Genomic DNA, 27314 nt, shown 5'->3' with positions numbered 1-27314 from the left:
TACTAATTATAGATTACAACTTTTACGGTTGATCCAAAACCCGGCAGCTTGTGTGCTTGCAAATATATCTCTTCGTGACCCTATTTCTCCTAATTTCATTGCATTGGTTACTAGGGATGTGTATCTGTTTAAAATGAAAGTGCAAGACACAACAAATAAGACAGATTTATTTCATTTGGAGGGCACTGAACTGAATCGGTGGCCCCCTGAATAAAACAAACCTTATTTGTTCAATTTGTTTTAAACTAATGCATCAGGCCTAGGCCCGAAGCTGGGGCCTCAGCTAGTGCATAAATCAAGGCCCAAAGCAAGGGCCAAGGCCTAAGCTTGAGTGCGATGTCGGGATCTCGGCAGATGCCCAGGCTGATGCCAGGTCCTTGGCTGAGATCCCTGAAAATTAAAAAAACAAAAAAAACTTACCTGATCCGTTGGGTATCCGTCAAAAGCGGGGTCCCGATAGCTGGGCCTCAGCCCAGGTCAGGGTCCAGGCCCTGGCCCGGCAATGCGACCCCATCTGGAGACCGGTTCTCAATCCCAGGCCCTTAGCCCAAACCAAATGCTGGAGCCCGACACCTGGGTCTTGGCATAGGCCAGAACCTGGAATCAGGCCCAATGCTGAAACCCAGGCCCAAAGCTATGTCCCAATGCCGGGGCCTTGGCTTAGTTCCAGGCTCAATGCCGTGACCCAACCAAGGTCTCAGCCTAGGCTGGAGTTTGGACCCAGGCCTGACACCATGACCTGACCTGGAGACTGGGGTCCCAACGCCAGGGCCTCAGCCTGGACCCAGGCCCGATGCCATGACCCAACATGGAGGCTGGGTCCTGATGCCAAGGCCTTTGCCCAGACTCTTCTTCTCCAAACTAAATACCCCTAACCTCTTTAATCTTTCCTCATAGAGGAGCTGTTCCATCCCCTTTATCATTTTGGTTGCCCTTCTCTGTACCTTCTCCATTGCAACTATATCTTTTTTGAGATGCGGTGACCAGAATTGTACACAGTATTCAAGGTGCGATCTCACCATGGAGCGATACAGAGGCATTATGACCTTTTCCGTTTTATTAACCATTCCCTTCCTAATAATTCCTAACATTCTGTTTGCTTTTTTGACCACCACAGTACACTGAGCCGACGATTTCAAAGTGTTATGCACTATGATGCCTAGATCTTTTTCCTGGGTGGTAGCTCCTAACATTGTGTAACTACAGCAAGGATTATTTTCCCCTATATGCAACACCTTGCACTTGTCCACATTTGGACGCCCAATCTTCCAGTCTTACAAGGTCCTCCTGCAGTTTATCACAATCCTGAGATTTAACTACTCTGCAGAATTTTGGGTCATCTGCAAATTTGATCACCTCACTTGTGGTACCCCTTTCCAGATTATTTATAAATATCTTAAAAAGCAGGGGTCCACGTACAGATCCTTGAAGCACTCCACTGTTTACCTTTTTCCACTGTGAAAGACCATTTAATCCTACTCTCTGTTTCCTTGTCTTTAAACCAATTTGAAATCCACAACAGGGGGGGAAACCTGATATACAGCATGCCTATAGTTGTGCACTCTAATGCAGATCCCCGCATATATAGAAATATATCTTATGCCTCTTCATTGTGGATATCCTGAAAATCCGACTGGTAGAGGCAGTAGGGTCACTAGGGTATGTCCTGCTTCTACTTAAGGCTCTGTCTAAAATCTCTACAGTGCCGATCTACTACTACATATCTAGTGTCTCTATCTGGATACTACTACATACATACAGTGCCGATCTACTACTACATATCTAGTGTCTCTATCTGGATACTACTACATACATACAGTGCCGATCTACTACTACATATCTAGTGTCTCTATCTGGATACTACTACATACATACAGTGCCGATCTACTACTACATATCTAGTGTCTCTATCTGGAGTACCTCATACCCTCACTTTTTTTTCCTCTTAATCTTAGCGGCCGACTGTGGCAGTGTGGCGAGCCAGCTTCGCCTTTAAGCGGCTCGGTGGGCAGGGGCAGTGGGAGGCGGGGGGAGTAAGGGGCGAGCGGGACCGCCCCTCTCTCTCTCTCGCAGAAGGATTATTTAGCTCTGTCTGCGGCGACGGCTGCTGGGATTTTTTTTTCTCCTTCCTGCCTTTTCCCTCCTCCATCATCTTCGTTTAACGGATCGTAGCAGCGGCAACAATGGGCGTGGAAGGCTGCACCAAATGCATCAAATACATGCTCTTCGTCTTTAATTTCATATTCTGGGTGAGTGGAGCGTTTGTCTGATTTATGGGGGGGAAGAGAGACAGACATGGAGTCTCCTCCCCCAGTATATCCTTCTGGGGCAGAGGGAAAGGAAATCCAGATTATTATTATTTTTGTTAAACCTCCTATCGGGCAAGAAGGGAGGGGCAAGCCCGAGCCAACGGTAATTTCCCACGGGGCTACCTGGCAAGAAAATGGTTGCATGGCTAAGAGCGGGGCTCTCCTCCTCCTTCTCTGCCTTGGCGGGGAGCCCTCCCTCTACCCCCGGGCAGGCGGCCGTGGCTCCGATCCCCGCCGCCCTGGGGAGGGGGAACCACAATCCCTTAAAGTTAGGCAACCACCTGTAAGGAACCGCGCAGCCCGCTCCCTCCTCCTCCTCCTGCCCGAGGACATGGAGGAGGGAGCGGGCTGCGCTGGGCATGCGGCGCGGTGCCCGCCAAAACCCCCCCCCCCCCCTAAAAACTGCGCCCGGGCTGGGATGGACGCGCATAAAGGTCGGTGGCGGAGCCGGGTTTCTCTGCGCGCGGGGGCTCGCTTTGCTGGCCTCGTTTTTTTTGACATTTTTGGGTGGAGATTTTTCAAGCACGATTGGTCGGGGGGGGGGGGGTGGGAGATGAAACTGTTGGAAGCACAAGAAGACAAATAAGTTTCATGTTGCTGCTCCCCCGGGGAGGTTAAGCTCTTCAGCTGTCGCCGAGTTTGTGGCATGTGGCAAGGGCTGCGCGGTCCAGGCATGGCATCTTTTTTTATTTTTTTTTTCAGTTTCAGAGGGAAGCCAGCACCGCGGCGCTCTCTAAAAGGTTTTGTACATAGAGGGGGGGGTTCTTCTGCTGCCTTCGCAGATTCTTCCTCCAGCCCCCTCCCCCACTCCCTTTTCAGTATTTTTGCAGAGACCTCAGACCACACCCCACATCTGACCGTCTCGCTCTCGGCTTACAGTTTTTGTAGGTTGCAACTTTTTGAGGGGTTTTTTTTTTCTAGGCCCCACAAAACCACTGTTAAAGTGAGTGCTTTCCACAGAGGGGGCAGGAGATTGCATTAACGCCTAAGCCCCTCCGTACGTGCATCTCTATATTATATGATTACATGTGCAGTCATTTATATCCGTGCAAATATGATTAGCTAAATCTAATGCAAAAAATGTTCCAAGTTCCTTAAAAAATAAAGAACAGCTTATCCACGTATGTTAAATATTTTCAAATGTATTCTGAAACCAGCTTAACTCCTTGGGTAGTTTAGTCTCAAACTTTAGCATGATACAATGACAAGTTTGTAAGGTTTTTGCAGAGCTCGGGCAGCGCTGTAGCAGCACCGAGCTGTAAACCCTGCAGCTGTGCGTGTGTGTAATCCGAGCTTCCTTGCTGGCATTGATGATGTTCCTTGCAGTCCATACTCCTCTTAACAAGAAGAGCTTCAGTCTCTGTAGCCAGGCTGGGAGCTTGCCAGGCTGCCTTGGCACTTGGTCCTGTTCATTAATAAAGTAGTGTGGTTGCCATGCTAGGCTTCTTGAATGCATGGAACTGTTATGAAATTAAAAAAAAGATAGCACCATATATATATATATATATATATTTTATTTTATTTTTGGACTGATTCAACATTCCTGAACTAGTACTACCTCAGGTCAGGAAAGCTGTTGGTTCCCAAAAACTAATCCAAGAAATGTATAATTAGTCCAATAAAAAGGTGTCGCCTTCCAAATTTTTATTTTTCTTAGTCTTTTTTTTTTAGAAATCTTGTTTTACTATGTAAGGCTTTTAGACTCCTTTTGCTGGCTTAGATACCCACTCAGTGATCCTTGAATCGTGTAGCAAACATGTTTTGCTACAAGCCCGCTCCTTCTCTTCCTCTCCCCCCACACTCCCCTCCTATGAAAACAACAAGAACTAGGCCAGGCTGCTCATCTTTATTGTCGCCCCAGCACTTATGAATATTCAGTGTGGCTGTGTTGGAAACTAAAACTGCTTGCAGTATTCAAGGACCAGAGTTGCCTAGTTTGCTTTAAGGCAGGGGGAGGGGAAACTCCTTTCTGAGATCCCAACCCCACAAAAAACTCTCAGAAAGGAAGCTTTTTATTTATTTTTGTTCTTTTAAAGTAGGATAGGCATCTCTGGTCCTCAAGTACTGCAAGCCAGTTGGGTTTCCAAGATATCCACACTGAATATTCATGAGATGCATTTACATTCATTGCCTGCAAATGCATCTCGGGCGTATTCACTGTGGATATTTAGAAAACCCGACGGGCTGTAGGGGTCATCAGGGCAGGTTTGGAAAGTCTTGACATTGTTGGTAAACCAATTTTTTGGAACAAAGGGAAAAATTCTTAGAAGAAGCAAAACAATGTACAACCCATAAGCAATACGACTCACAAAGAATTGTAACTGCTTATGGATGCAGTTCCCTAATCACAACCAATTACAGTGTTATAATCACTAAAACAAAAAAAATGTTTTGCTGGTTTCATAATTAGGGCTGTTAAACCCTCATATGAAGGATGAGTAATGCTCAAAATTATTTCACAGAGCAGCCACACTGATGCACAGAGTTTAATCAGTTCACCAAGCTATGTGCTAACCCTACGTGAACTTTTTAATTCGAAAACTTTAACAAATTAGATCAAAATAACTTATCTTGCATTGTATTGTTCTTTTCAATGCCAATATGGCATCATTGAGCAAACTGCCGCTGGTGCTGTAACATAGTTCAAGGCAATAATTCCTTCACATGAAGTTGTATCATACTGTCGCGGGGGAGGGGAGCTGCTGTTAGCTATATCTCCTGGCTGTCTGCGGTGTTAGATCTTCAGCAGACGATCACCGTAGCAAATGTGGCTTAATGTCCACTCCACATCTGATGCTGCAGCGTTTTGGCATGATTTCGCCTGCATCATCAGAGATCTTCTGATAAAGCTGCAATGACATGAAACACAAACCATGATTCCTGATAATCATTAAAAGAAAAAAACTATGTGCAGTAAACCACTTACTTGAAGTGGATTATTGTCTCGTTCTATGTAGAATATGGCAGCCACACTGGTCTTTGCTCCCAAGAGCCAAGTGGCATATGAGGGACCCAACCAATGGGAACATAAGATATATTTAAAAAAAAATTATTTAAAAATGTTTATTTCTAATTTATTTTAATTACAGTTCCAAAAGTACTATGGGGGAAGTCATGAGTCATGTAGTAGTTTCCCTGCGCAAAACATAGATGATCAACTGAAAAAGCTCACAGTAGAACACACACAATAGTCAGAAGGCTGCCCATTTGATATATATTGAGACCATGAGGTGTGCAAATATTCCCTGTATATATGTTGAAGAAAAATTGTCTTCCTTAAAACTTGGCGGATGATGATCTAATATTGTAAAAACAAGATCATTAATTGTGTGGTCTGTTTCCATCCATTGTGGAACTAAAGGAGCTCAGATGTGTTTCTTCTAAATGCAGCTAATATGTTCCTGTATTTGGATTCTAATCAAGCAAGTTGTTACCAATATCAATTTAGAACAGGGGCACCAAATAATATAGATGACCCCTGTTGCAGAGAATGAGGTTAGAGATCTTAGATGGAAAGTCCAATTTATTGCCACTAAAGGATCTTTAACACACGGAGCAATGACCACATAGGAAATGTCCACCTTAAGTTACTGTTTCTCCTGCTACGGTTGTTGCGATGAAATGGGATTTCACTAACTTATCGCTGATATTGGGGGGGGCCATTGTTAAGGCAAAAAACTGGAGATTCTTGAAAAGTAGGGCGTAACTTTAAAATCTCCCAATGTTTCTGGCTGCTCTTTTGAACCATCCAAGCAAAAGGACTGTATGGAAGCACACACATCAGGAGTCCTCTTTATCTCACTGCTCAGGTTGTAATAGCAAGCCTTCCCCTCTTGAATGCTCGTTGGATAGTCTTGATGTGGATACCTTCTCTCCTCAAACTCAACTTTCATACCATTGGCTTGAATTTTATATTCTGTGGTGGTAGAGCACAATTTACATAATCTCAGGAACTGCCCTGAGGGAAGATTTTCTCGTAAACTCTGTGCGTGACAGCTGGTAAAATGCAAAAGGTGTTCTGGTCTGTAGACTTCTGAAGTATAGAAAAATGAAACTTAGCATTTTCATAAAAAAAAGATATAGCCAAATAGCTGACCCGATGTGGGTCAGCCACATAACGTAAATTGCAAATTGTTGTCTCTGGTATTCAACCAGGCAAAATATTGTGATAATGCATCTGCTTCACCAAACTAGAGCATGATGATATCGTTAGTGTAACGTTTCCAAAGTTTGATAATACAACTAAAAGGAAAAAATGGTAACCATTGAGCTTTGAAGGCATCCACATAAAGATTTGATAACTGCTATTTTCAACAAATATGGCCTCCCCAATGTTGCTAAAACAAAAGAGCTTTCATAGCTATCGCATTGAGCTCAATGAGAAAATCAGTCAGAACCCGAATTGGGTCAGGTCTTGTATCTACAAAAATACCAATAATCCCTTGTCCTGTAGTAATTACTTTTCAAAAACAAGAGAACAATACTGTTATGCTCACCAATTTGTCAGTCCTTACACACTATATAATAAATTTATTTTTATTTCAAAATTAATATGTATTTTGTTTCAACAGCATCAAATTGTTTTCATACATTTGGATTATGCACATATATCTCATTATATTTATTTATATATATATACTAATCTATTAAAAACAGGTCTTGTATCCAACAAATGTTTCATAATGGCTTCATTCTGCAGAATGTTGGTGTACAATGATGTAATGTCTATAGTGACAGTGAGTAAACTGTTCTAGGATCGTAATCATGATGAGCAACCTCTCTTGCAGCTGAAACACAAAATCCCTAAAGAATCTCTCTCAAAATTTAGAGGTTCCAATAGAAACCCATGTGAAGAAACTATGGGTCTCCCGGTGGGTTGAGTAACCATTTGTATATAAGAACGGGGACACGCAGGAGTATCTGCTTGCGAAAAGACTGCAACTGGATTACCATCAAAGAGGCTAATACATGCTAAATTGCACAGGTGATCAATTTTTTTTGTTTTATGGCTCTTCAGTCAAGGGACTGTAAAAATTGGTATCATACATTGGTTGTTCAATCCCTTGGACATAGTTGTCTGTGTTTAAAACACCCCTGTTGCCCCACTCTATATTGGCAGGCTTAATTATACTATTGTCAGCTTGTAACTGGTGTAATGCCAACTGCTCAGAACAAGTCATGTTTTTGAAAGACACTGCTTTTGCATGAATAATTAAATCTTTACATACCAAGTCAACGAAGGTGCTGATGTGAGGTTCAGTTGGGCCTGGTGGGCACCATTTAGATGGCTTTCTCACTATAGAGTCGTCACCAGTTATATGTTGAGCCTATGCATAAAGAGTTCAAACGTAATAGCTGCAAAAATTTCTGCAGTGGTACCTCAAAAGAAAATAGATCAAAATTATCTGTTTGTGAAAAACAACCCTTTATTCAACACTGTTAAGATGAGCTTCTGTCTATATTTTATGTGATAAATTAGTCACTGTCGATTGTTGCACGTTTGCTGTCTGGTACGTATTTGATGATAGTCTGAAGGGCTGCCTTGGCCTTTGTATCCTTCCCGGGTGCGGGTTCCTTCTGTGCGGTTCCCTTTCGTCTGAACTCCCCTTCGTGTGCTAAAAAATCTGCAGAAGCAGTTAGTCATCTTTTGGCAATTGATGAAGCACCTCATCTCCTGATGGATTGTTGGAGGAATCTTGAAAGGTAGCCTTCTGTGAGAGCTGACGTTAAGAATCAGCTGTCATCAATGTGTAGATGTTTCCTCTTCTATAGTCATTCTTATCGTGCAGAAATTTAGATACTTAAAACATCTGTAAATCAGGAATAAACTCCTGTGATTTTTAAATAATCAGTAAAACACTTCAGTAGAAGATGACTACACAGACACAGTAGAAGATGACTGCACATAACTTGCTCTTTAAATGTGCTAATGTAGTTTTCACTTTTTGGATAATTATTTTTATGAAAATACAAAATTTCATTTTTCTATTTATCAGCAGTCTGGAACACCTTGTTGCATTTTACCAGCTGTCATGCATGAGTTTATGGGAAAAACTTCCCTCGGGGCAGATCTGAGACTACAGAAATTGTGCTCCACCACAGAATATAAAATTCAATCTAATATAAAAGCTCAGTATGTCAACGTTTCTAGAACTTTAACTTGGCACACTGAGCATGTTCAGCATGCCATGTACCACATGTCCACGTGGGGTCCCTCTCCAGTTGAATTGGACATCTAACAAAAAAACAAAACAGGAGAAACCCACCTCCGTGGGGTGGCGAGCAGGTGTCATGAAAACTAACAGCCTGCTGTCCTTGGAGAACACAGGTAAGAAACGCTGCTTTCTCCGAAGACGAGCAGGATGGTAGTCCTCACACATGGGTGAATCCCTAGCTTCAAGCTGTTCCCCCAACATACATGGGGACCAACAGACATGCAAACCAGGTGCCAACGGGCACAACAATGATGGTGCTGTTGGTAACAAAGGGGGAGACAGCCTGAACCCAAATAATGAATCCTAGGCAGGAAATAGTTGGGTTCTAAAATCTAAACAGATTCTGAAGGACAGATTGGCCAAACCTACGGTCGTGTCAGCCATCCCTATCCAAGCAATAGTGAGAGATGAATGGGTGGAGAGAACTCCATGTCACAGCTTTAAGAACATAAGAAAATGCCATACTGGGTCAGACCAAGGGTCCATCAAGCCCAGCATCCTGTTTCCAACAGTGGCCAATCCAGGCCATAAGAACCTGGCAAGTACCCAAAAACTAAGTCTATTCCATGTAACCATTGCTAATGGCAGTGGCTATTCTTTAAGTGAACTTAATAGCAGGTAATGGACTTCTCCTCCAAGAACCTATCCAATCCTTTTTTAAACACAGCTATACTAACTGCACTAACCACATCCTCTGGCAACAAATTCCAGAGTTTAATTGTGCGTTGAGTAAAAAAGAACTTTCTCCGATTAGTTTTAAATGTGCCTCATGCTAACTTCATGGAGTTCTACTATCTGAAAGAGTAAATAACCGATTCCCATCTACCCATTCTAGACCTCTCATGATTTTAAACACCTCTATCATATCCCCCCTCAGTCGTCTCTTCTTCAAGCTGAAAAGTCCTAACCTCTTTAGTCTTTCTTCATTCCCCTTATTTTGGTAACCCTTCTCTGTACCTTCTCCATCGCAATTATATCTTTTTTGAGATGTGGCGACCAGAATTGTACACAATATTCAAGGTGCGGTCTCACCATGGAGCGATACAGAGGCATTATGACATTTTCCGTTTTATTCACCATTCCCTTTCTAATAATTCCCAACATTCTGTTTGCTTTTTTGACTGCCGCAGCACACTGTACCGACGATTTCAATGTGTTATCCACTATGACACCTAGATCTTTCTTGGGTTGTAGCACCTAATATGGAACCCAACATTGTGTAATTATAGCATGGGTTATTTTTCCCTATATGCATCACCTTGCACTTATCCACATTAAATTTCATCTGCCGTTTGGATGCCCAATTTTCCAGTCTCATAAGGTCTTCCTGCAATTTATCACAATCTGCTTGTGATTTAACTACTCTGAACAATTTTGTGTCATCTGCAAATTTGATTCTCACTCGTCGTATTTCTTTCCAGATCATTTATAAATATATTGAAAAGTAAGGGTCCCAATACAGATCCCTGAGGCACTCCACTGTCCACTCCCTTCCACTGAGAAAATTGCCCATTTAATCCTACACTCTGTTTCCTGTCTTTTAGCCAGTTTGCAATCCACGAAAGGACATCGCCACCTATCCCATGACTTTTTACTTTTCCTAGAAGCCTCTCATGAGGAACTTTGTCAAACGCCTTCTGAAAATCCAAGTATACTATATCTACCGGTTCACCTTTATCCACATGTTTATTAACTCCTTCAAAAAAGTGAAGCAGATTTGTGAGGCAAGTCTTGCCCTGGGTAAAGCCATGCTGAGTTTGTTCTATTAATCCATGTCTTTCTATATGTTCTGTGATTTTGATGTTTAGAACACTTTCCACTATTTTTCCTGGCACTGAAGTCAGGCTAACCGGTCTGTAGTTTCCCGGATCACCCCTGGAGCCCTTTTTAAATATTGGGGTTACATTTGCTATCCTCCAGTCTTCAGGTACAATGGATGATTTTAATAAGTTACAAATTTTTACTAATAGGTCTGAAATTTCATTTTTTAGTTCCTTCAGATCTCTTCCACAGGTGTATGCACAAGATCACCCTATCATGAAAGAATTGTGTGTTGGAAAAGTCACTAAGGTCTGGAGCTCACTGACACTGCACACTGAAGTGATTGACCTGGAAGGGCATTTTTGGTAGCAGGTTCTTCAGGTCACAGGAGTGCAGCAGCTCAAAATGAGCTTTCAGCTGAGCTAATTCTATGTTGAGGTTCCAAGACACAGTGGGAGGCCTTAGGGGAGGCTTCAATTGAAGCAGGCCCTGCATGAATTGTACAAGTATAGGCTTTAAAGAGAAGGGTGTACCATCTACACCATGGTGGTATGTGCCAATTAAACTGAGATGAACTTTAACGGAGTTGATTTAAGCCAGCTTCCAATAGGTGTAAAAACTAAATGAGCAGTTGTTGTGTGGGGCAGGAGAACTCATCTAGGGCCTTATGCTCATACCACATGGAAAACCTCCTCCACTTCAGTCTATGGGACCTTCTAGTGGCTTCTAGAAAGCCCTCCATTAGGACCCCAAGAGACATCCTCTGAGACATCAAGTGCTTGCAGAATTAACCTCTCAATATCCAGGCTGTGAGTGACAGGGCCTGGAGATTGGGACATCACAAATTGCCTCGATCTTGCTGTTGAGATCTGTGGAAGTCCCCAGACTAATTAGTCTCCAGATGGACAATTTTCATAGAAGTGGAAACCAGACCTGTCGCAGCCAATAAGGGACTATGAGGATCATAGTCCCCTTGTCCTTGCGAAGCCTCAAGAGAGTCTTCACCACTAAGGGACTCAGAGAATACTCTTACAGAAAACCCTTACCCCAATGTCGGACCAGGACATCTGAAACTTGTTTGCCGTCTGTCCTGTACAGGGAGCAGTACAGAGGTGCCTTTCTTTTGCAAGAGGATGCAAAGAGATCCATGTCCAGGCTCCCCAGAGATGGAATATCTGATTTGCAACCCCTGGTCCAGAGACCACTTGTGGAGTCTAATGGCATGACTCACTCTGTCCGCTAACATGTTCTCTGTTCTGGCCAGGCACATGACCCTGAGCACCATACTGTGGGATATGGCCCATGACCAGATTTGAACCACTTCCTGACACAGGAGGTACGAGCCCGTTGACATACCACATCGCTACCTAGTTGTCATTTTGGATCAGGACAACTTTGTTAGCTGATCTGTGAAAGCCCATAATGCGTACCTGATCACCTGAGGTTCCAACAAATTGATTTGATAGTTTTCCTGGGCAGACCAGAAACCCTGGGAGCTGAGCTCATCTACTTGAGGTCCCCATCACCGGGTGGACGCATCCATGTTTAGGACAATTTGGGTGGGAGGACTTTGGATTGAGATTCCTATTGCAGATTTGAAAGTACCCGCTACCAGGACAATGAGTCCTGGAGGTGATTCGAATGCGATCCTGGAGGTTCTGTGTGGCCTGGTGCAACTGCAACCTCAAGGTCATTGGGCCCTGCTTATGTGTAATCGTACCCAGTGAATGACATAGACAGTTGTGGCCATATGGCCTAACAAACTCAACATGAGCCAGGCTGTCACCTGCTGGCTCTGCTGAATCTCTGCCATGATGGATGTCAGTGATTGCCCTTTAACGAGGCAGAAAGGCCTTGGCCTGAGTTGTGTCTAGCAGGGCTTCTATGAAGTCTAATTGAAATGACAGGCTGAGATGAGACTTCGGGTAGTTGATGACTAAACCTAGTGACTCCAACACCTGGATGGTCAGGCATATGGACCTGACAGCCCCTGCCTGTGATGTGCTCTTGACCAGCCTATCCAGATAAGGGAAAACATGCACCACCAGCCTGTGGAGGTGCGCTGCCGCCATGGGCAGGCATCTTGTGAATCCCTATGGGATTTGATACTAGCCTGAACGGCAACACTCAATACTGGAAGTGCTATTTTCCCACTATGAATTGGAGATACCTCTGGTGACTGGGGAAGATCTTGATGTGAGGGTATGCATTCTTCCCATTGAGGGAGCATAGCCAGTCCCCTTTTTGCCTAGGGAAAACATCTTGAACTTTTTTCTTTTTTGACAGATATGTTCAAGGCCCTTAGGTCTAGGATGGGATGGAGTCATCCTGATACCAAAGAAAACAGCAAGTACCTGTCGTGTAAAAAAAAAAACAAAAACAAAAAAAAAAACCCCGCCCTCTTTGCCATGGTAGAACAGTCTCGACCACTCTGGCTATTAAGAGGGGAGAGAGCTCCAATAGTAGTACCTCCTAATGTACTCTCAGCCCCCAAAATGGGCTTGGAGGGCAATTTGGTGGAGCACCTAATAGGTTAATTCGGTACCCTTGATGAATGATGGAAAGAACCCACTGGTCTGAGTTACAAAGAATCACAGCCTGCCCCCGACCGGCGGCTCCATCGTCCCGGGTATGGGTGACTGGACTATGCTCCCTATGACCCAGTCAAAACCCCGTCCCTGGCGTTGACTGAGGCGCCAGCTGGGCTTTGTGGGCTCTCTGCTGCGAGGGATGGCTGCAGGAGCCCTAATGCTGTTGACGGGCGCAAGGGGAGCGGAGAATAGTACTTCCTTTAGTGGAAGAAATACTATTTCTGCCCTGATCTCGACAACCTCCTGGTGGAGGAGGATGGGTTTGGAGTGCTGGCAGAGAGTTGTTGGAGGATTTCATGGTGGTCCCGAAGCTGGGCCACCACATCCCTCACCCTATCTCCAAAGAGATTATTCACAGTACATGGCACATCCGGGAGTCTTTCCTGTACTGCTGGTCAGAGGCCTGCAGCCATGCAATTCTACAGGCACTGATTTCTGCTGCAGAGGCCCTCGATGCTTCAAAAACTTCATAGGTTGTGCATATCCTCGTGTTTTTCGTGCTCTAGGTGCTTATGCACCTGCAACATGAGGGTGTCCTGCTGTTCCTGCTTGAGGCAACTGCTCGGCCACCTACTGCACCTGCTTCCAGATGTCACGTGAGTACTGGCTCAGGTAGAGCTGGTAGAAAGCTATATGGGTAATGAGCCTGGCCCCCCTGAAAAACCTCCCAAGTGCGTCCATCACTCTGATTTTTTTTCCCCGTGGGTGCCAAGGAATGGGTCAGAGACCGCTTGGCTCTGAAGAGTGGATTAGACTACAACAGTTTTGTTGGGGAAGCTGTCTCTTATCGAATCCAGTAGCCTTCTGGAGTAGATAAACTTTGTCTGCCATCTTGTTTATGGGAGGCACTGTGAGGGGGTGTTCCCTCATCCTCCGCATTAACTCCATAAGGATCTCTTGCATGGGGACCACCATGATCTCCTTAGGAGGCTCCACAAACTGGAGGATTTCACGCATTTTGTACCTAGCATCCTCCTCCATCAGCAACTGAAACAGAGTGGCTTCTGCCCCTCCCCCCCCCCATAAAACTTGCGAAGGTCAAGTCCTCAGGCGGAGACTTTGATTAGCTCCTCTAGAGGAAAGGGATCCAAGGGGAGCACAGCCATCAGTAGAGGACCCTGTGGTGTCATCTCTGTAGGGGTCATAGGGGGTCCTCATCCTCATTGAAAGCATTAGGGTATAGTGCCTTGGGCACTCGCCTTTGTCCAGAGGTACAGGTACCAGTGGAGCTAGATGTGGGAGCTGCAGTCCTTGGTGCCTCAGATGACCTCCATGAAGCTTCCTCCTCAGAGAATTTGGCCACAATTACTGTATCGGCAGAGGGAGGCTGCTGGGTGCCAGACCGGGATCCAACACCAGCTGGGTTGGTAACCACTGATGAGCGGATGGAGCTTTTCCAACAGTGGTTCCAGAACGGATGGTGCCAGCTCCAGTGCCATCTGTGCAACTGGCTAATGTCCCTCAGTGCCTACTTGACCATCAGTTGAGCTTGCTGCTTAAGCTCCTCCCTCAAACATTGCCGATACCAGCACTGATTGGGAGGAAGCTGGAGTGACCAGATCCTCCTCAGAACAGAGGATTATTAGTGACTGGCACAAGAACCGGTGGAGACCATTGCGGACCTCCTGGCACCAATGGAGGATTGCACTCTTCACTGCAGGGTGGTTTGGTGGCATCCCTGTGCCCAGCGTTGTGCATCGACAGACAGTTGCTGCTTCGGCTTCCCTTGATGCTTGGCACAGTCTTTCCCCTGTGCCAATGCGGATGATGAGGAACCAGACATCCTTGGCCTGAAGGAGCCCAACAATGGCCAGTCTCTGGTGCCCCTATCCATCGATGGCACAGACGGTCCCACCAATGTCGATGGCTCAGTCTTCTTCGAGACTAAGGCGTTCCATCTTGTTGAGACAGACATCCTTTAGGGGTCATCAAGGCGCATTTGTGGCAACCTTGGACATCATGCGATACCCCCAGATAGAAGACCTATTCATCATGGGGTCCTAGATGGATATGGCACAGAGGGCATTGCTTAAACCCAGATGCGGCCAAACAGGACAAAATAAAAGGGAAGAAATATTAAACTTGATAGCGACTGGCCTCAATGGCCTGCAGGCACTGAAGCACTGCTGCCATGGGGAATCAACTGTGAAAGGAAGTACCAAGAAGCTTTGGAAATCCTGGTTAGGGAACACTACAGGGGAGCACAGAGAGACCTGGTGATTTGAACACTGCAAAGAAAAATGTGAGAAAAATGATTTTTTTTTCCAGAGAGGCTAAAACAACCCAAAGTAAGTTCACTCGCACAGCGATGCTGCAGCTATGTGGAAAAAGAGACTGGAGAGGGACCCTGCGTGGATGCATGGTGTAGGGCATGCTTAGTGTGACAAATCAAAGTTCTAGAAACTTTGACATAAGTTTTCCATGTTGGCTCCATCTGATGTCACCCATATGTGAGGACTACCATCCTGCTTGCCCTCGGAGAATTTAAAGTTACACCTTGCTTTTCAAGAACTTCCAATTTTTGCCTTAACCCTGATACTGGGGACTCGTTAAGTTTAGTGAAATTCCATTTCATTGCAATGACTGTAGTAAGAGAAACAATATCTCGATGTGCACATTTCCCATGTAGTCATTGCTTTAGTGGAATTTCTAGGATGTCAGCCTTTCCATTCAAGATCTCTAACCTTGTGCTCCGCAACAGGGTTTATCTATATTATTTGGTGGCCTGTTATAAAAGTTATATTGGTAAAATAACTCTCTCTCAACTTAGGATCAGAGTACAGGAATATATTAGTTGTATTAGAAGAAACAGTTCCACATGATTAATGATATTGTTTTTGCAATATTAGAACATCGGCCGAGTTTCAGGCATGATGATTTTTCCAGCATAAATAACAATGTTACATATATACATTGAATACTTCACACCTCTTGATTTCAATAGAGAGATGGAATGGGAAGCTTTTTGACTATTTGTTGTACATGTCATGTAGTGTTTGGTGCAGGAACACAACACATGACACGTCTTCCCCCAATAGTATTTCAGGAACTGTGATTATAAAATATTACATTTTTTACATGCTGACTGGCTCATAAATATTTATAAGGGGCAGGACTAACAAGGAGTGTGACTCATTTTCTACATAAAATGAGATGCCAATCTGCTTCAAGTAAGGGTTTACTGCATATAGTGTTTTCTTTTAATGATGCATTTTTTTTATCATGGTTTGTGTTTCATTTCATTAGAGCTTTATCAGAAGACCCTTGATGCAGGCGAAATCATACCAAAATGCTGCAGCGTTAGGTCTGGGGTGGACATTAAGCCAAATGTGCTGTGGTGATCTGCCATAGAAAGACAGCCAAGAATTAGATCGAACAGCAGCTCCCCTGTTACAATGATATAACTTCATGTGAATTATTGCCTTGAACTATGTTATAACAGTGGCAATTTGCTTAATGACTCCATAGTGGAATTGAAGAGAACATTAATACAAGATAAGCAATTTTGATTTAATTTGATAAAATTTTCTTATAAAATAGTTCACGTAGGGTTAGCTCATAGCTGGTGAATGATCAGCTGCACTGTAAAGCACAGAGTACTCTGAAATAATTTTGAGCATTACACTCATTATCCTTTGTGTGAGGGTTTCAAGCTCTTAACAGCACTAATTATGAAGCCAGAAACTTTTTTTTTTTTGTTTCATTGATAAAACTGTTGTAAATGGTTGTGATTAGTAGATTTCTTTGTATGTTGTATTACAAAGAAAAAAACATTTGTTAGGTGTAAGAGTTTTGCAATTATCTGTTTCAAAATATTTGTGTATTAAAGAATTGTGATGGTTAAAGCTTGATGGCCTTTTGAAGCAGAAATTGGGCCAGATATATTATACACTTTTCCCATAGCCACAGAATGAGGAAAAAACCCTTAAATTTTAGTACGTCCTGCCCAAGGGTTTTCTGTCAATTGTAGTTTAGCTTAACATATACAAATGGTCTGTGTGTCTTTGTCCTTTTTTTTTCCTTGTTTTTTAAAATGTTTATAGACTCGTTTCTTTGGCATCTTTTATAAATAAAGTTCAGAAGAAGAACTTAGCATATCCAAGCATCTACTGGACAAAATTCAAAAGCGCACAGGCAGCATGGAACTAAAAAATTGTGTCTGAATGATTTCCGTCTATCTTTTAAACCCAATATAAACATAGAACAATGCCGTAGTATTACATAAAGGCAACACACATTCATCCATTCATTCATTTAACAGTAGGAACTTGGCGCCCCTATCACATTATACTCACTGAGTAGAAAACCCCTCAATATCTTTAAATGATCTTTAATAGATGTAGGAAGAAGGACTAAAAGTAAACCTAGGAACATGTATGCATTGATGCATAGAAATTGCATCCAATCTTTCTAAATGCATCCAATCAGCCATGCATGCCTTGGAATCAGAGGGAACCCAAAATTAAAAAAGGCAAAAATACACCATCAAAAGCTCTTACAACCTTTGGGCCCCAAGAAAGATCCAAGCAATAATAAAAGTACTGTCAAATGATGAGAGAGTCCAAGTAACTTTCTGAATAGATAACACTTCTTCCAAAACAGAAATAACTTAAAGGTGAATTTAAAAGCCCGACGCGCGCATTGTTTAGGGGATGTACGCATGTTGGGCTGGCATGTAAATGCGCGTACATCTCAGAACTTCTCAAAAAAAGGGGTCGGGGTGCAGGCATGGTCTGGGCGGGACATGGGCGTTTCAAGACTTGACCTAGAAATTTGTGTAAAGGTCCCCTGCTGCGTAACTTTACTTCTGCTGTGGATGGTTGTATGCTTAAAACAAACACTAAAAAACCTAACAAGCCATATCTGAGGGGTGGAAAGGGTCTGGGGTAACTAGAGGGTGAACAGGCTAACAAACCGGGGGGGGGGGGGGGGCAGTTGGAGGACCTGTCTTTTAACTGGGTGAACTGGGGAGGAACTGGTAAAACAGGCGATGGAGTTGGAATCTGGCACTTTTAAAATTTCCCCCACTTATGCAGTAGAAGTGGCTTTTGCATGCACTGGTGCATGTCCAATTTAAAATTAGGCGCACTTGTGAACCTGCGACCAGGCTATGTTATAACATGTGCACATGTACGTGCATATGTTATAAAATAGCTGCGAGCCTGTGCGCAGGCCAATGAATGTGCGCACTGGTTTAAAAGTTACAGTCCCTGAGCATAATTAATGTACTACGTAAGAACATACCATACTGGGTCAGACCATGGGTCCATCAAGCCCAGCATCCTGCTTCCAACCAGGCCACAAGAACCTGGCAAGTACCCAAAAACTAAGTCTATTCCATGTTACTGTTGCTAGTAATAGCAGTGGCTATTTTCTTAGTCAACTTAATAGCAGGTAATGGACTTCGCCTCCTTTGTATCATCTGCAAATTTGATTACCTCACTAGTCGTATTTCTTTCCAGATCATTTATAAATATATTGAAAAGTATGGGTCCCTATACAGATCCCTGAGTTTCTCCACTGCCCACTCCCTTCCACTGAGAAAATTGTCCATTTAATCCTACAGTTTCCTGTCTTTTTAGCCAGTTTGTAATCCACAAAAGAACATCGCCACCTATCCCATGACTTTTTACTTTTCCAAGAAGCCTCTCATGAGGAACTTTGTCAAATGCCTTCTGAAAATCCATCTATTTTATTTATTTATTTTATTTATTTAAGGTTTTTCTATACCGGCATTCATGATAAGATCATATCATGCCGGTTTACATATAACAGGGGGTGCAAAAACTGTTCTTTTAACAAGTGCAACGGAAGCAAAAGTTACAATAAAACAAGGTTGTAGAACTGGGAGAGGAAGGAAATAAGGATAGTAGCGTAAAAATTTACAGAGGTAACTTATTTACATTGTGCGGTGATGTCTCTTTATGGATATTAACATTGTGCAGTGAGGTCTCTCAATGGATATTTGACTCCGGAAAGGCTTGCCTGAATAGCCAAGTCTTAAGTTTTTTTTTGAATGTTGGTAAGCAGGGTTCAAGTCTAAGGTCCGGTGGTAAGGTATTCCAAAGAGAGGGGCCCGTTGTAGAAAAGGCCCGGTCTCTGAGTGCCTTATGGAGTGTAGATTTAGTTGGAGGAACGGTCAGGGAGCCTTTGTAGGCGTCTCTGATAGGTCTGGATGATGAGTGCATTCTGAGGGGGATTTGGAGGTTGAGAGGGGCCTGTGAGTGGATGGATTTGTGGATGATGGTGATGGACTTGTGTAGGATTCTGTAGTGTATTGGCAGCCAGTGAAGATTAGATAGAATTGGCGAGATGTGGTCTCTTCTTCTGGAATTTGTCAGAATTCTGGCTGCCGCGTTCTGTAGCATCTGAAGTGGTTTTATGTATGAGGCTGGGAGACCTAGCAATATTGAATTGCAGTAGTCCATCTTGGAGAAAATTACTGATTGCAAGACTGTTCTGAAGTCATGAAAGTGTAGTAGCGGTTTCATTCTCTTGATTACCTGCAGCTTGTAGAAGCAGTTCCTGGTTGTATTGTTTATAAATGCTTTTAGGTTCAGGTGTTTGTCTATTACTACCCCTAGGTCTCTTGCATGTGTAGCAATGGTGTTAACTGTTGCAGAGTGTGGGGAGTTGCTATTTTCAGGGGAGATGAGGAGGAGTTCTGTTTTGGCCGAGTTTAGAATCAGGTTTAGGTTAGCGAGGAGTTGGTTGATCTCTTGTAGGCAGTTTTCCCAGTATTTGAGGGTTTTAGAGATGGTTTCTTTGATGGGTATCAAGATTTGTACGTCGTCGGCGTATAAGAAATGTTTTAGTTGTAGGTTGGTTAACAGTTGCATCTACCAGTTCACCTTTATCCACATGTTTATTAACTCCTTCAAAAAAGTGAAGCAGATTTGTGAGGCAAGACTTGCCTTGGGTAAAGCCATGCTGACTTTGTTCCATTAAACCATTTCTTTCTATATGTTGTGACTTTGATATTTAGAACACTTTGCACTATTTTTCCTGGCACTGAAGTCAGGCTAACCAGTCAGTAGTTTCCTGGATCGCCCCTGGAGCTCTTTTTTAAATATTGGGGTTACATTAGCTATCCTCCAGTCTTCAGGTTTTTATTACATACATCAGGCTGAGGAATCCCAATTTTGCACACTTTGACACGGTCTATATAATTGATGTAAACTTTTTAAATTTCCTGGAATTTAGCAACCATAGAGATTTTTCTTCCATGTGATACATCAATTGTCAATCTCCATACCTAGAATGTCTGATCAGTACGATGGCAAAACTTGTAATAAGTCTAGATTAAATCTTTGGATAAATTATCAGTCATAAAGCATTTTCCAAAGATTCAGTAGCAAACGATAGTGCAGTGGACCTTCTGCAACTTAAATATAATATCTAACTTGTAAGGAAGCTTAAAAACGTGTATTTGGTATATGAGGTAGCTCTTGTATTTGTAGAAAGGAAAAGATGTACTTCCTCGCTGGACAATAAAGTGACGCAGTATCAGTGATCCCTTTTGTTTGCCACTCGGGAGCCCTGGGGAAAAGCCAAATTGCCCACTAGCAGTAAGAATCCAGAAATACTAGCAGGATCATGCCACTATTTGCATATATATCACCAAGCTGCTAGCACCGCCCTAAATAAACAGGTTTTTTAGCCTCATCGGGGAGCTCAGTCTGTCACGAATCATTACAACAGAAAAAGGGGAGACTTTAGAAGCTACTGAATTAGTAATGCAAGAATTATATTTCTGCATAATCTACTCTCGCAAAAAGCGAAGATGACAAGGAATTATAAAAATGAAAGTCCAGTAAACTTAAACTCCCTAAATTGTTTGGGCCTTACCGATTTGGTATAGCTAATCTCAGTACCATATCTCTTCCAAATAAGCTGCATGACCATTTATTTTAAACAAAAAAACAAAACATCTTTGTTAATAAACTGCCATGGTATCATTTGCATTCTATATACAAGTTTAGGCATCAGAATCTTAAACAGAGCATTTCTATCCAGAATAGATGGAGGTTAATCAGACTAAGCCAAAAGTTGCTCAAAAAAATCATACAATAAAGAATATTTAATATATTTATGAGAACTTTATATTGGGAAATCCAAATACTCAAATATTTGAGATGGTTAGATGCCCTCTTCAAAGGAAATTCATTCTGCCAATGAACCTGTGTATTATGTATTGGCCTGGCTTCAGATTTGGTGAAATTTAATCTTTAGACCTGCAAAACCTCCAAAAGTAGAACACAAATCCATCAAGAGGTAAAGAATCCAATGGATTGCCCAGGAATAAAAGCATGTCATCAGCAAACATACATATTATTTAATATTCAGAGTGGCCCAATATAAACCCCTGTATACTAGCAATCATAGTGATTTTAATAGCCAGTGGCTCCACTGTTTTGAAATATACAGCAGAGGTGATGGGGGCAGCCATGCCTAGTACTGCTACACAAGGGGAAAGCTGATAAAACACATCCGTTAATTCTTACATGAGCCAGTGAAGAAAAGAATTGGGTATATCATACCTACCCAAAACATACTTCCACTGAACTTTTGTCAAAACACCTTCTCAGCATCAAGGCTAATTACCATACCCTGTACTTCTCAGGTCAAGAAGCACAGAAAGCATAGATATGCTTTCTAATATTATTTACCCCATGTCTACATTTAACAAATTCTGTTTGGTCAGAGGAAATCAAAGTTGGGAGCATTGGACTCTAATCTTTTCACCAAAATAAATACTAAAATCTTCACATCTATATTAATCGGAGAGAGAGAGGCCTGTATGATGCAGGAGAAGAGACGACTGAGGGGGGGATATGATAGAGGTGTTTAAAATCATGAGAGGTCTAGAACGGGTAGATGTGAATCGGTTATTTACTCTTTCGGATAGTAGAAAGACTAGGGGACACTCCATGAAGTTAGCATGGGGCACATTTAAAACTAATCGGAAAAAGTTCTTTTTTACTCAACGCACAATTAAACTCTGGAATTTGTTGCCAGAGAATGTGGTTCGTGCAGTTAGTATAGCTGTGTTTAAAAAAGGATTGGATAAGTTCTTGGAGGAGAAGTCCATTACCTGCTATTAAGTTCACTTAGAGAATAGCCACTGCCATTAGCAATGGTTACATGGAATAGACTTAGTTTTTGGGTACTTGCCAGGTTCTTATGGCCTGGATTGGCCACTGTTGGAAACAGGATGCTGGGCTTGATGGACCCTTGGTCTGATCCAGTATGGCATTTTCTTATGTTCTTATGATCTTATTGACACCTTCCTTATTTGTGAAAATCAGTAATTAGGGAATAAATAGTACTCTCTCGAACCTCCCTTGAACCAAGCAGTGATCATACATCCGGAATAATGGTTCTGATAAAATTCTGAACCCAGACCATCAATTCCTGGTGCTGTATCTAACTTCAAAGTTCCAGTGGTGCAATTCACCTCCCATTGAGTAATGGGGCTTTCTAAGAAATTCTTAGTTTCGGTGGAAACTCGTGGTAAGGTTAGTCTAGTAAAGAAACCTTTTTAAATGTCTCCTCTGAACCAGCTCTCTCAGAATATAAATCAGTAATAATCAACAAAAATAGCAGTCATTTGAGAGACTTCATAGGAGACAATCCTATCTTTGTTTTTCAGGGCTAAAATATGGTGCTGCGATCTACTGCCTTTGTTGCTGTGAAAACTATAGATAGATCTAATTGCCCTATGGTGTAATAACTGATTTAGAGTATTTCTTATATCAACTATCTGAGATCTAATATCATCCGATAGCTGCCTAATATGTTTGGACTTGCATCTAAACAACTGATTATTCCTAAAATTTCCGCATCTCTAGTTTTATTTTTATATAAGAAGTTGCTATACTGACAGACCAAGCAAGGGTCCATCAAGCCTAGTATCCTGGTCTCCAACAGTGGCCAATCCAAGTCACAAGGACCTGGCAAGTACCCAAACATTAAATAGATCCCAAGCTATGAATGCCAGTAAAAGCAGTGGCTATTCCCCAAGTCAACTTGATTAATAGCAGTTTATGGACTGGTTGTATAAGCAATGATTACATTTTGAGCCTCCCACAGAACATCTGAAGACGTTTCAGGTGAATCATTAAAACACTCTCTCTATATATATATTCCTGCCATTTTTGAAGGAGAAATTCTTTAAAGTGTCTATCATGATATAGATGGGGGATCAAGACTCCATTTAAAAGCTTTTGTTTGTCAGACATCCATCTTAAGTTGGACAGATCTCAGAGCATGATCTCACCCTCACATCTTCTCTGGTGACCTGAGAAAACAAGGCTTTACATATTAAAGAATAATAATAATCAGTATGAGAGTAACTGTTGTGGACATCAGAATAGAAAGAAAAATCTAACTCCCCTGAGTGTAAGACCCTCCAGACATAGTTGGTTCCTTAATTAGAAACTGCAGTCCCATCATTTTTGACAGATTCTTGTCCAGTCTTGGTGGTTTAGCATCTATAAGCAGGATCAGCTAATGCATTAAAATCTCTCCCCAAGTATGGTTCAAGAATTGACGCAACAATATTTATTTATTTATTTGAGTTTTATATACCGTCATTCGGTAGAGCCATCATAATGGTTTACAAAAATATACATTTTTCTTAGCAGTTGTGTAACAGAAAAAAATGTGAATGTTATACATTTTCTTAGCAGCTGTGCAAGAATAAAAAACAATTTGAACAATATCAGAAATAAGCATATCAAGTCCAGAGAGCATTATTAGGCTGGAAGAGGAGGGTATGCAGGGTATGCAGTTCAGGGTGAAGAGAATATCACAGTGAGAAGAAAAGTATAAATATTGAGCATATAATTTGCAAAACATATATTTTTTTTAATACAACATAACACTAACTAAGATATAGCATTCTGCAGAATCTGTGATACTTTTATCTATAATAAAGCATAAAACTCTTGCAAAATAAAAGGCCCCTCTTTGCCCTCTAGAAAATGAGGAGAATGCCATCTGCCCAACCTAATCTAATTTTTAATTTTTTTCTGCTCAGCAGCATTAAGATGACTCTTGCAGAAAGGCAATCTGAATTTTAACTTTTTGTAGTTAAAATGTATTTCCATTTAATAGATTTACCCCATCAACATTTATATTGTCCGTTTTAAAAAGAGCCCATAGGAAATAGACAAAAATGTTATCATGCATAGTATAAGCCTGCACATCCCCCAGCTTAGATGTCCAAGCTACAGTTTTCAATAACCAACATAGACGCACCCAGTGTATTGCATTCAACAGGCGCCCCTATCAAGTCATACACACAATCATGCCACAAAAAAAGACAAACACAAAGATCACATATAAAAAATCTATATACAAGGGGACTGTATCTTCCTCTTCATCCAATCCTGAGCAAGAAGAATCACCTTAGGGGGTTCAGATCCAGAAAAAAACCTCTCTCCTTTGCACATAATAAATACATTATTTTGAAAGCATAAGCATCAAACAAGCCAACATACATACTGCTGAATCCAAGTACAAGTTAGTGGGACAAGCAAAACAGCAAGTGATCCTCATTTAAATAAAAAAAAACAAACCAAAAACCAAACATTTGTAAAGTTGCTACTTGCTCAGGTGTGGTGATGATGGCATTTCTTGTACTTCCATACGTTGCTTAATATCAGTTAACTTATTGATATGACGTTCTGCACCTTCCTGAATTTCCTCCAGAGTTGGCCTTCCATGATAGCAGATTCACTTTTAGAAATGTATTTTAAACACCAGACACGTTACTTCAGACTCTGTCGCCATTTTGATCTTGGCCTGCTTGGATTTTTCTTTTAATACTGGGAGAATTTTAAAGACATAATATGCTCGGATCCAGACTAATTCGTCACCTACTGTGATCTCTCAGCCTTTAGTAACAAATACCCACAAAATTAAGTAGGAGATAAATAAATCCACAAAAATAACCCCTCTGGAGCTGCAGCGCCCAGCTGCTGTTACCGGAAGTCCTCTAACTTGGCAGCTAAGAAGCCAGAATCATCTGCACAGGGCTACATCAGTGGACCCTTCTTTCTCGATGATGAGACATGAGATTACTTCCTTAGCACAGGTGTCCTCATCCTTTCTGACATGGAAGATCCCTTTGGTGCCAAGCCACTTGTTCTACCCAGTGCTGGCCCAGGTGCTAGCCTACTCATTAGTACAGAGCACACACTCCAGGGACAAGAATTTGAGGGAACAGTTGGTATGGTCAGAACACCTCGACACGCAAGGATAGGCATCCTTCAGCCATGTAGAGTAGAGTGTTGACAGTGAATGTGGTTCTGTCTGTGCCAACATCCAGATCTGGTGCCAGTCAGGACACAGTGACTCTGCTGGCATGAAATTCGTCGGATCCTGTTTCTGCAGTTGCTTCTACTGTTCCTCTGAGCTCTTTCGATGCTGCTGGCAACCTTCAATGAGGATGAAATTATCTAGGTAGCCAAAGAGGATATCTCTTCCTCAGTTCCGGCGTAAAGGCTCTGTCAGCGGGAGCTCAGCTCTCTGAATTGGTGAGAAATGTCGTTGCCTCCTTTAATACCTGAAGACCAGAGAGGGAAGTTGAAACCATTCCTCCTCCTGTCCAGGATGGAGGAGCTTTATTGTTTTGCTTCTTACAGTGGGGGCCCTACAGAGTCTGAGAGGCTATATTTTCATTATGGAAGAACTATTACATAAATATTCCATAAGTAAGAAGTTCACTATTGATTTCCTAAGTCTTCACATCCCAGGATGCAGTACTTGGTGGAAGCCCTTTTAGCAGCAAAAACAGTCATGAGTCATTTAGGGTAAATGTCTACCAACCGCCCCATTGCTAACTTACCATTTATAGCCAAACTAATGGAAAAACTGGTAAACCGCCTCACAGATTACCTTGACTCCCATAATATTCTCTACCAGTCTCAATTCGGTTTCCAGAAATGCTTAAACACGGAATCTCTTACTCTCATTAACAGACATCAACATCCTGATGGGTCTTGACAAAGGCCAATCCTACCTACTAGCTCTTCTTGACATTTCAGGAGCGTTCGACACAGTAAACCATTCAATCGGCATCACAGGTTCAGCACTCATCTGGTTCAAATCCTTCCTCAACAACAGACACTACAAAGTTAGAATTAACAATAAAGAATCCCTCCCCGTCTCTTCCAATCAAGGAGTACCCCAGGGTTCATCACTATCCCCTACCCTATTTAATATCTATCTGCTACCCCTTTGCCAGTTACTTGAAAGCCTCAACCTTACCCACTTTATATACACTGACGACGTGCAGATCCTAATTCCCATCACCAGCACCCTAAACGTCTGGAACAGCTGCCTTCGCTCTATCAACCTCCTACTCTCTAGTCTAAATCTGGTTCTTAATATGTCCAAAACATAACTCCTCGTCATCTCTCCCAACAATAACTCCCTCGTCAGCAACCCAATCATACCATTAGTAAACCATGTGAGAGACCTTGGGGCAACTCTGGACACCAGAATGAACTTCAAAAAGTTCATTAACACCACCACAAAGGAATGCTTCTATAAGCTACATGTTCTTAAACAGCTGAGACCTCTCCTACACTTTCATGATTACCGTTCAGTCCTTCAAGCCATACTGTTTTCAAAGATTGACTACTGCAACGCGCTACTACTCGGCCTCCCCGCCTCCACAACAAAACCATTACAGATGCTGCAAAACGCCGCAGCCAGGATCCTTACAAACTCTCGACGTATGGACCACATCACACAGATACTAAAAAAAACTTACATTGGCTACCCATCCACTATAGAATACTGTTCAAGACATTGACCATCATTCTCAAAACCATCTATCATCAATCCTCACTCCAACTCATTATCCCACTCGAACTCCACTCTTCCACAAGACCGATCAGATCTGCATACAAAGCTTCTCTCCAGGCTCCCCCTAACAAATACTCCATTCAAAAACGAGCACTGTCCACCGCTGTACCATATCATTGGAACTCACTACCCCCGGATCTACGCCAGGAACAATGCCATCTCTCCTTTAGAAAGAAACTGAAAACCTGGCTGTTCTCCCAAGCCTTCCCCTGAAGAGTCACTCCCCAACTAGCATTGACTCTCTCACCTCTTGCTTATTACCTTCCACCTCACCTGGATCCTTTACCCACTTCCCCTGCCCTCCCTCGCCTCTTTTGATTGCCTCATCTGCCCCTTATCCAAAGGAACTGTTATGCTCGAACTGCTTATTTAAATTAGCCGCTAAATCAGCACACCAAGCTAGTCAATTGTTTTCTGCTTTTTTGGCACTACTCCTTTAGTAGAGTTAAGAGAGAGAGAATTAGTTTAACTTTATGGCCCTGAATTGTACACCCTGTTTATTGTAACTTTCTTTCTAGTTAAATGGTTTCCCCCGGTTATGCTGTAAACCGGTACGATAA

At 42.4% G+C, this 27314-nt stretch overlaps 1 protein-coding gene across 1 annotated transcript in view; it reads left to right on the top strand.

The window, feature by feature from the left end:
- The first annotated feature begins 2063 nt into the window (after window positions 1-2063).
- CD81 (CD81 molecule) overlaps window positions 2064-27314 on the top strand; it is a 195448-nt gene continuing 170197 nt past the window's right edge. Inside the window, exon 1 of the mRNA XM_029583180.1 lies at window positions 2064-2249. Coding sequence (XP_029439040.1) covers window positions 2184-2249 — 66 coding nt within the window. The 5' untranslated portion in view covers window positions 2064-2183. The remainder of the gene's footprint in view (window positions 2250-27314) is intronic.

Source organism: Rhinatrema bivittatum, chromosome 17, assembly GCF_901001135.1.
Source record: "Rhinatrema bivittatum chromosome 17, aRhiBiv1.1, whole genome shotgun sequence".
Classification (NCBI taxonomy): domain Eukaryota; kingdom Metazoa; phylum Chordata; class Amphibia; order Gymnophiona; family Rhinatrematidae; genus Rhinatrema; species Rhinatrema bivittatum.
The sequence above is the reverse complement of the archived record's forward strand: the minus strand, read 5'-3'. Positions and strand labels throughout refer to the sequence as shown.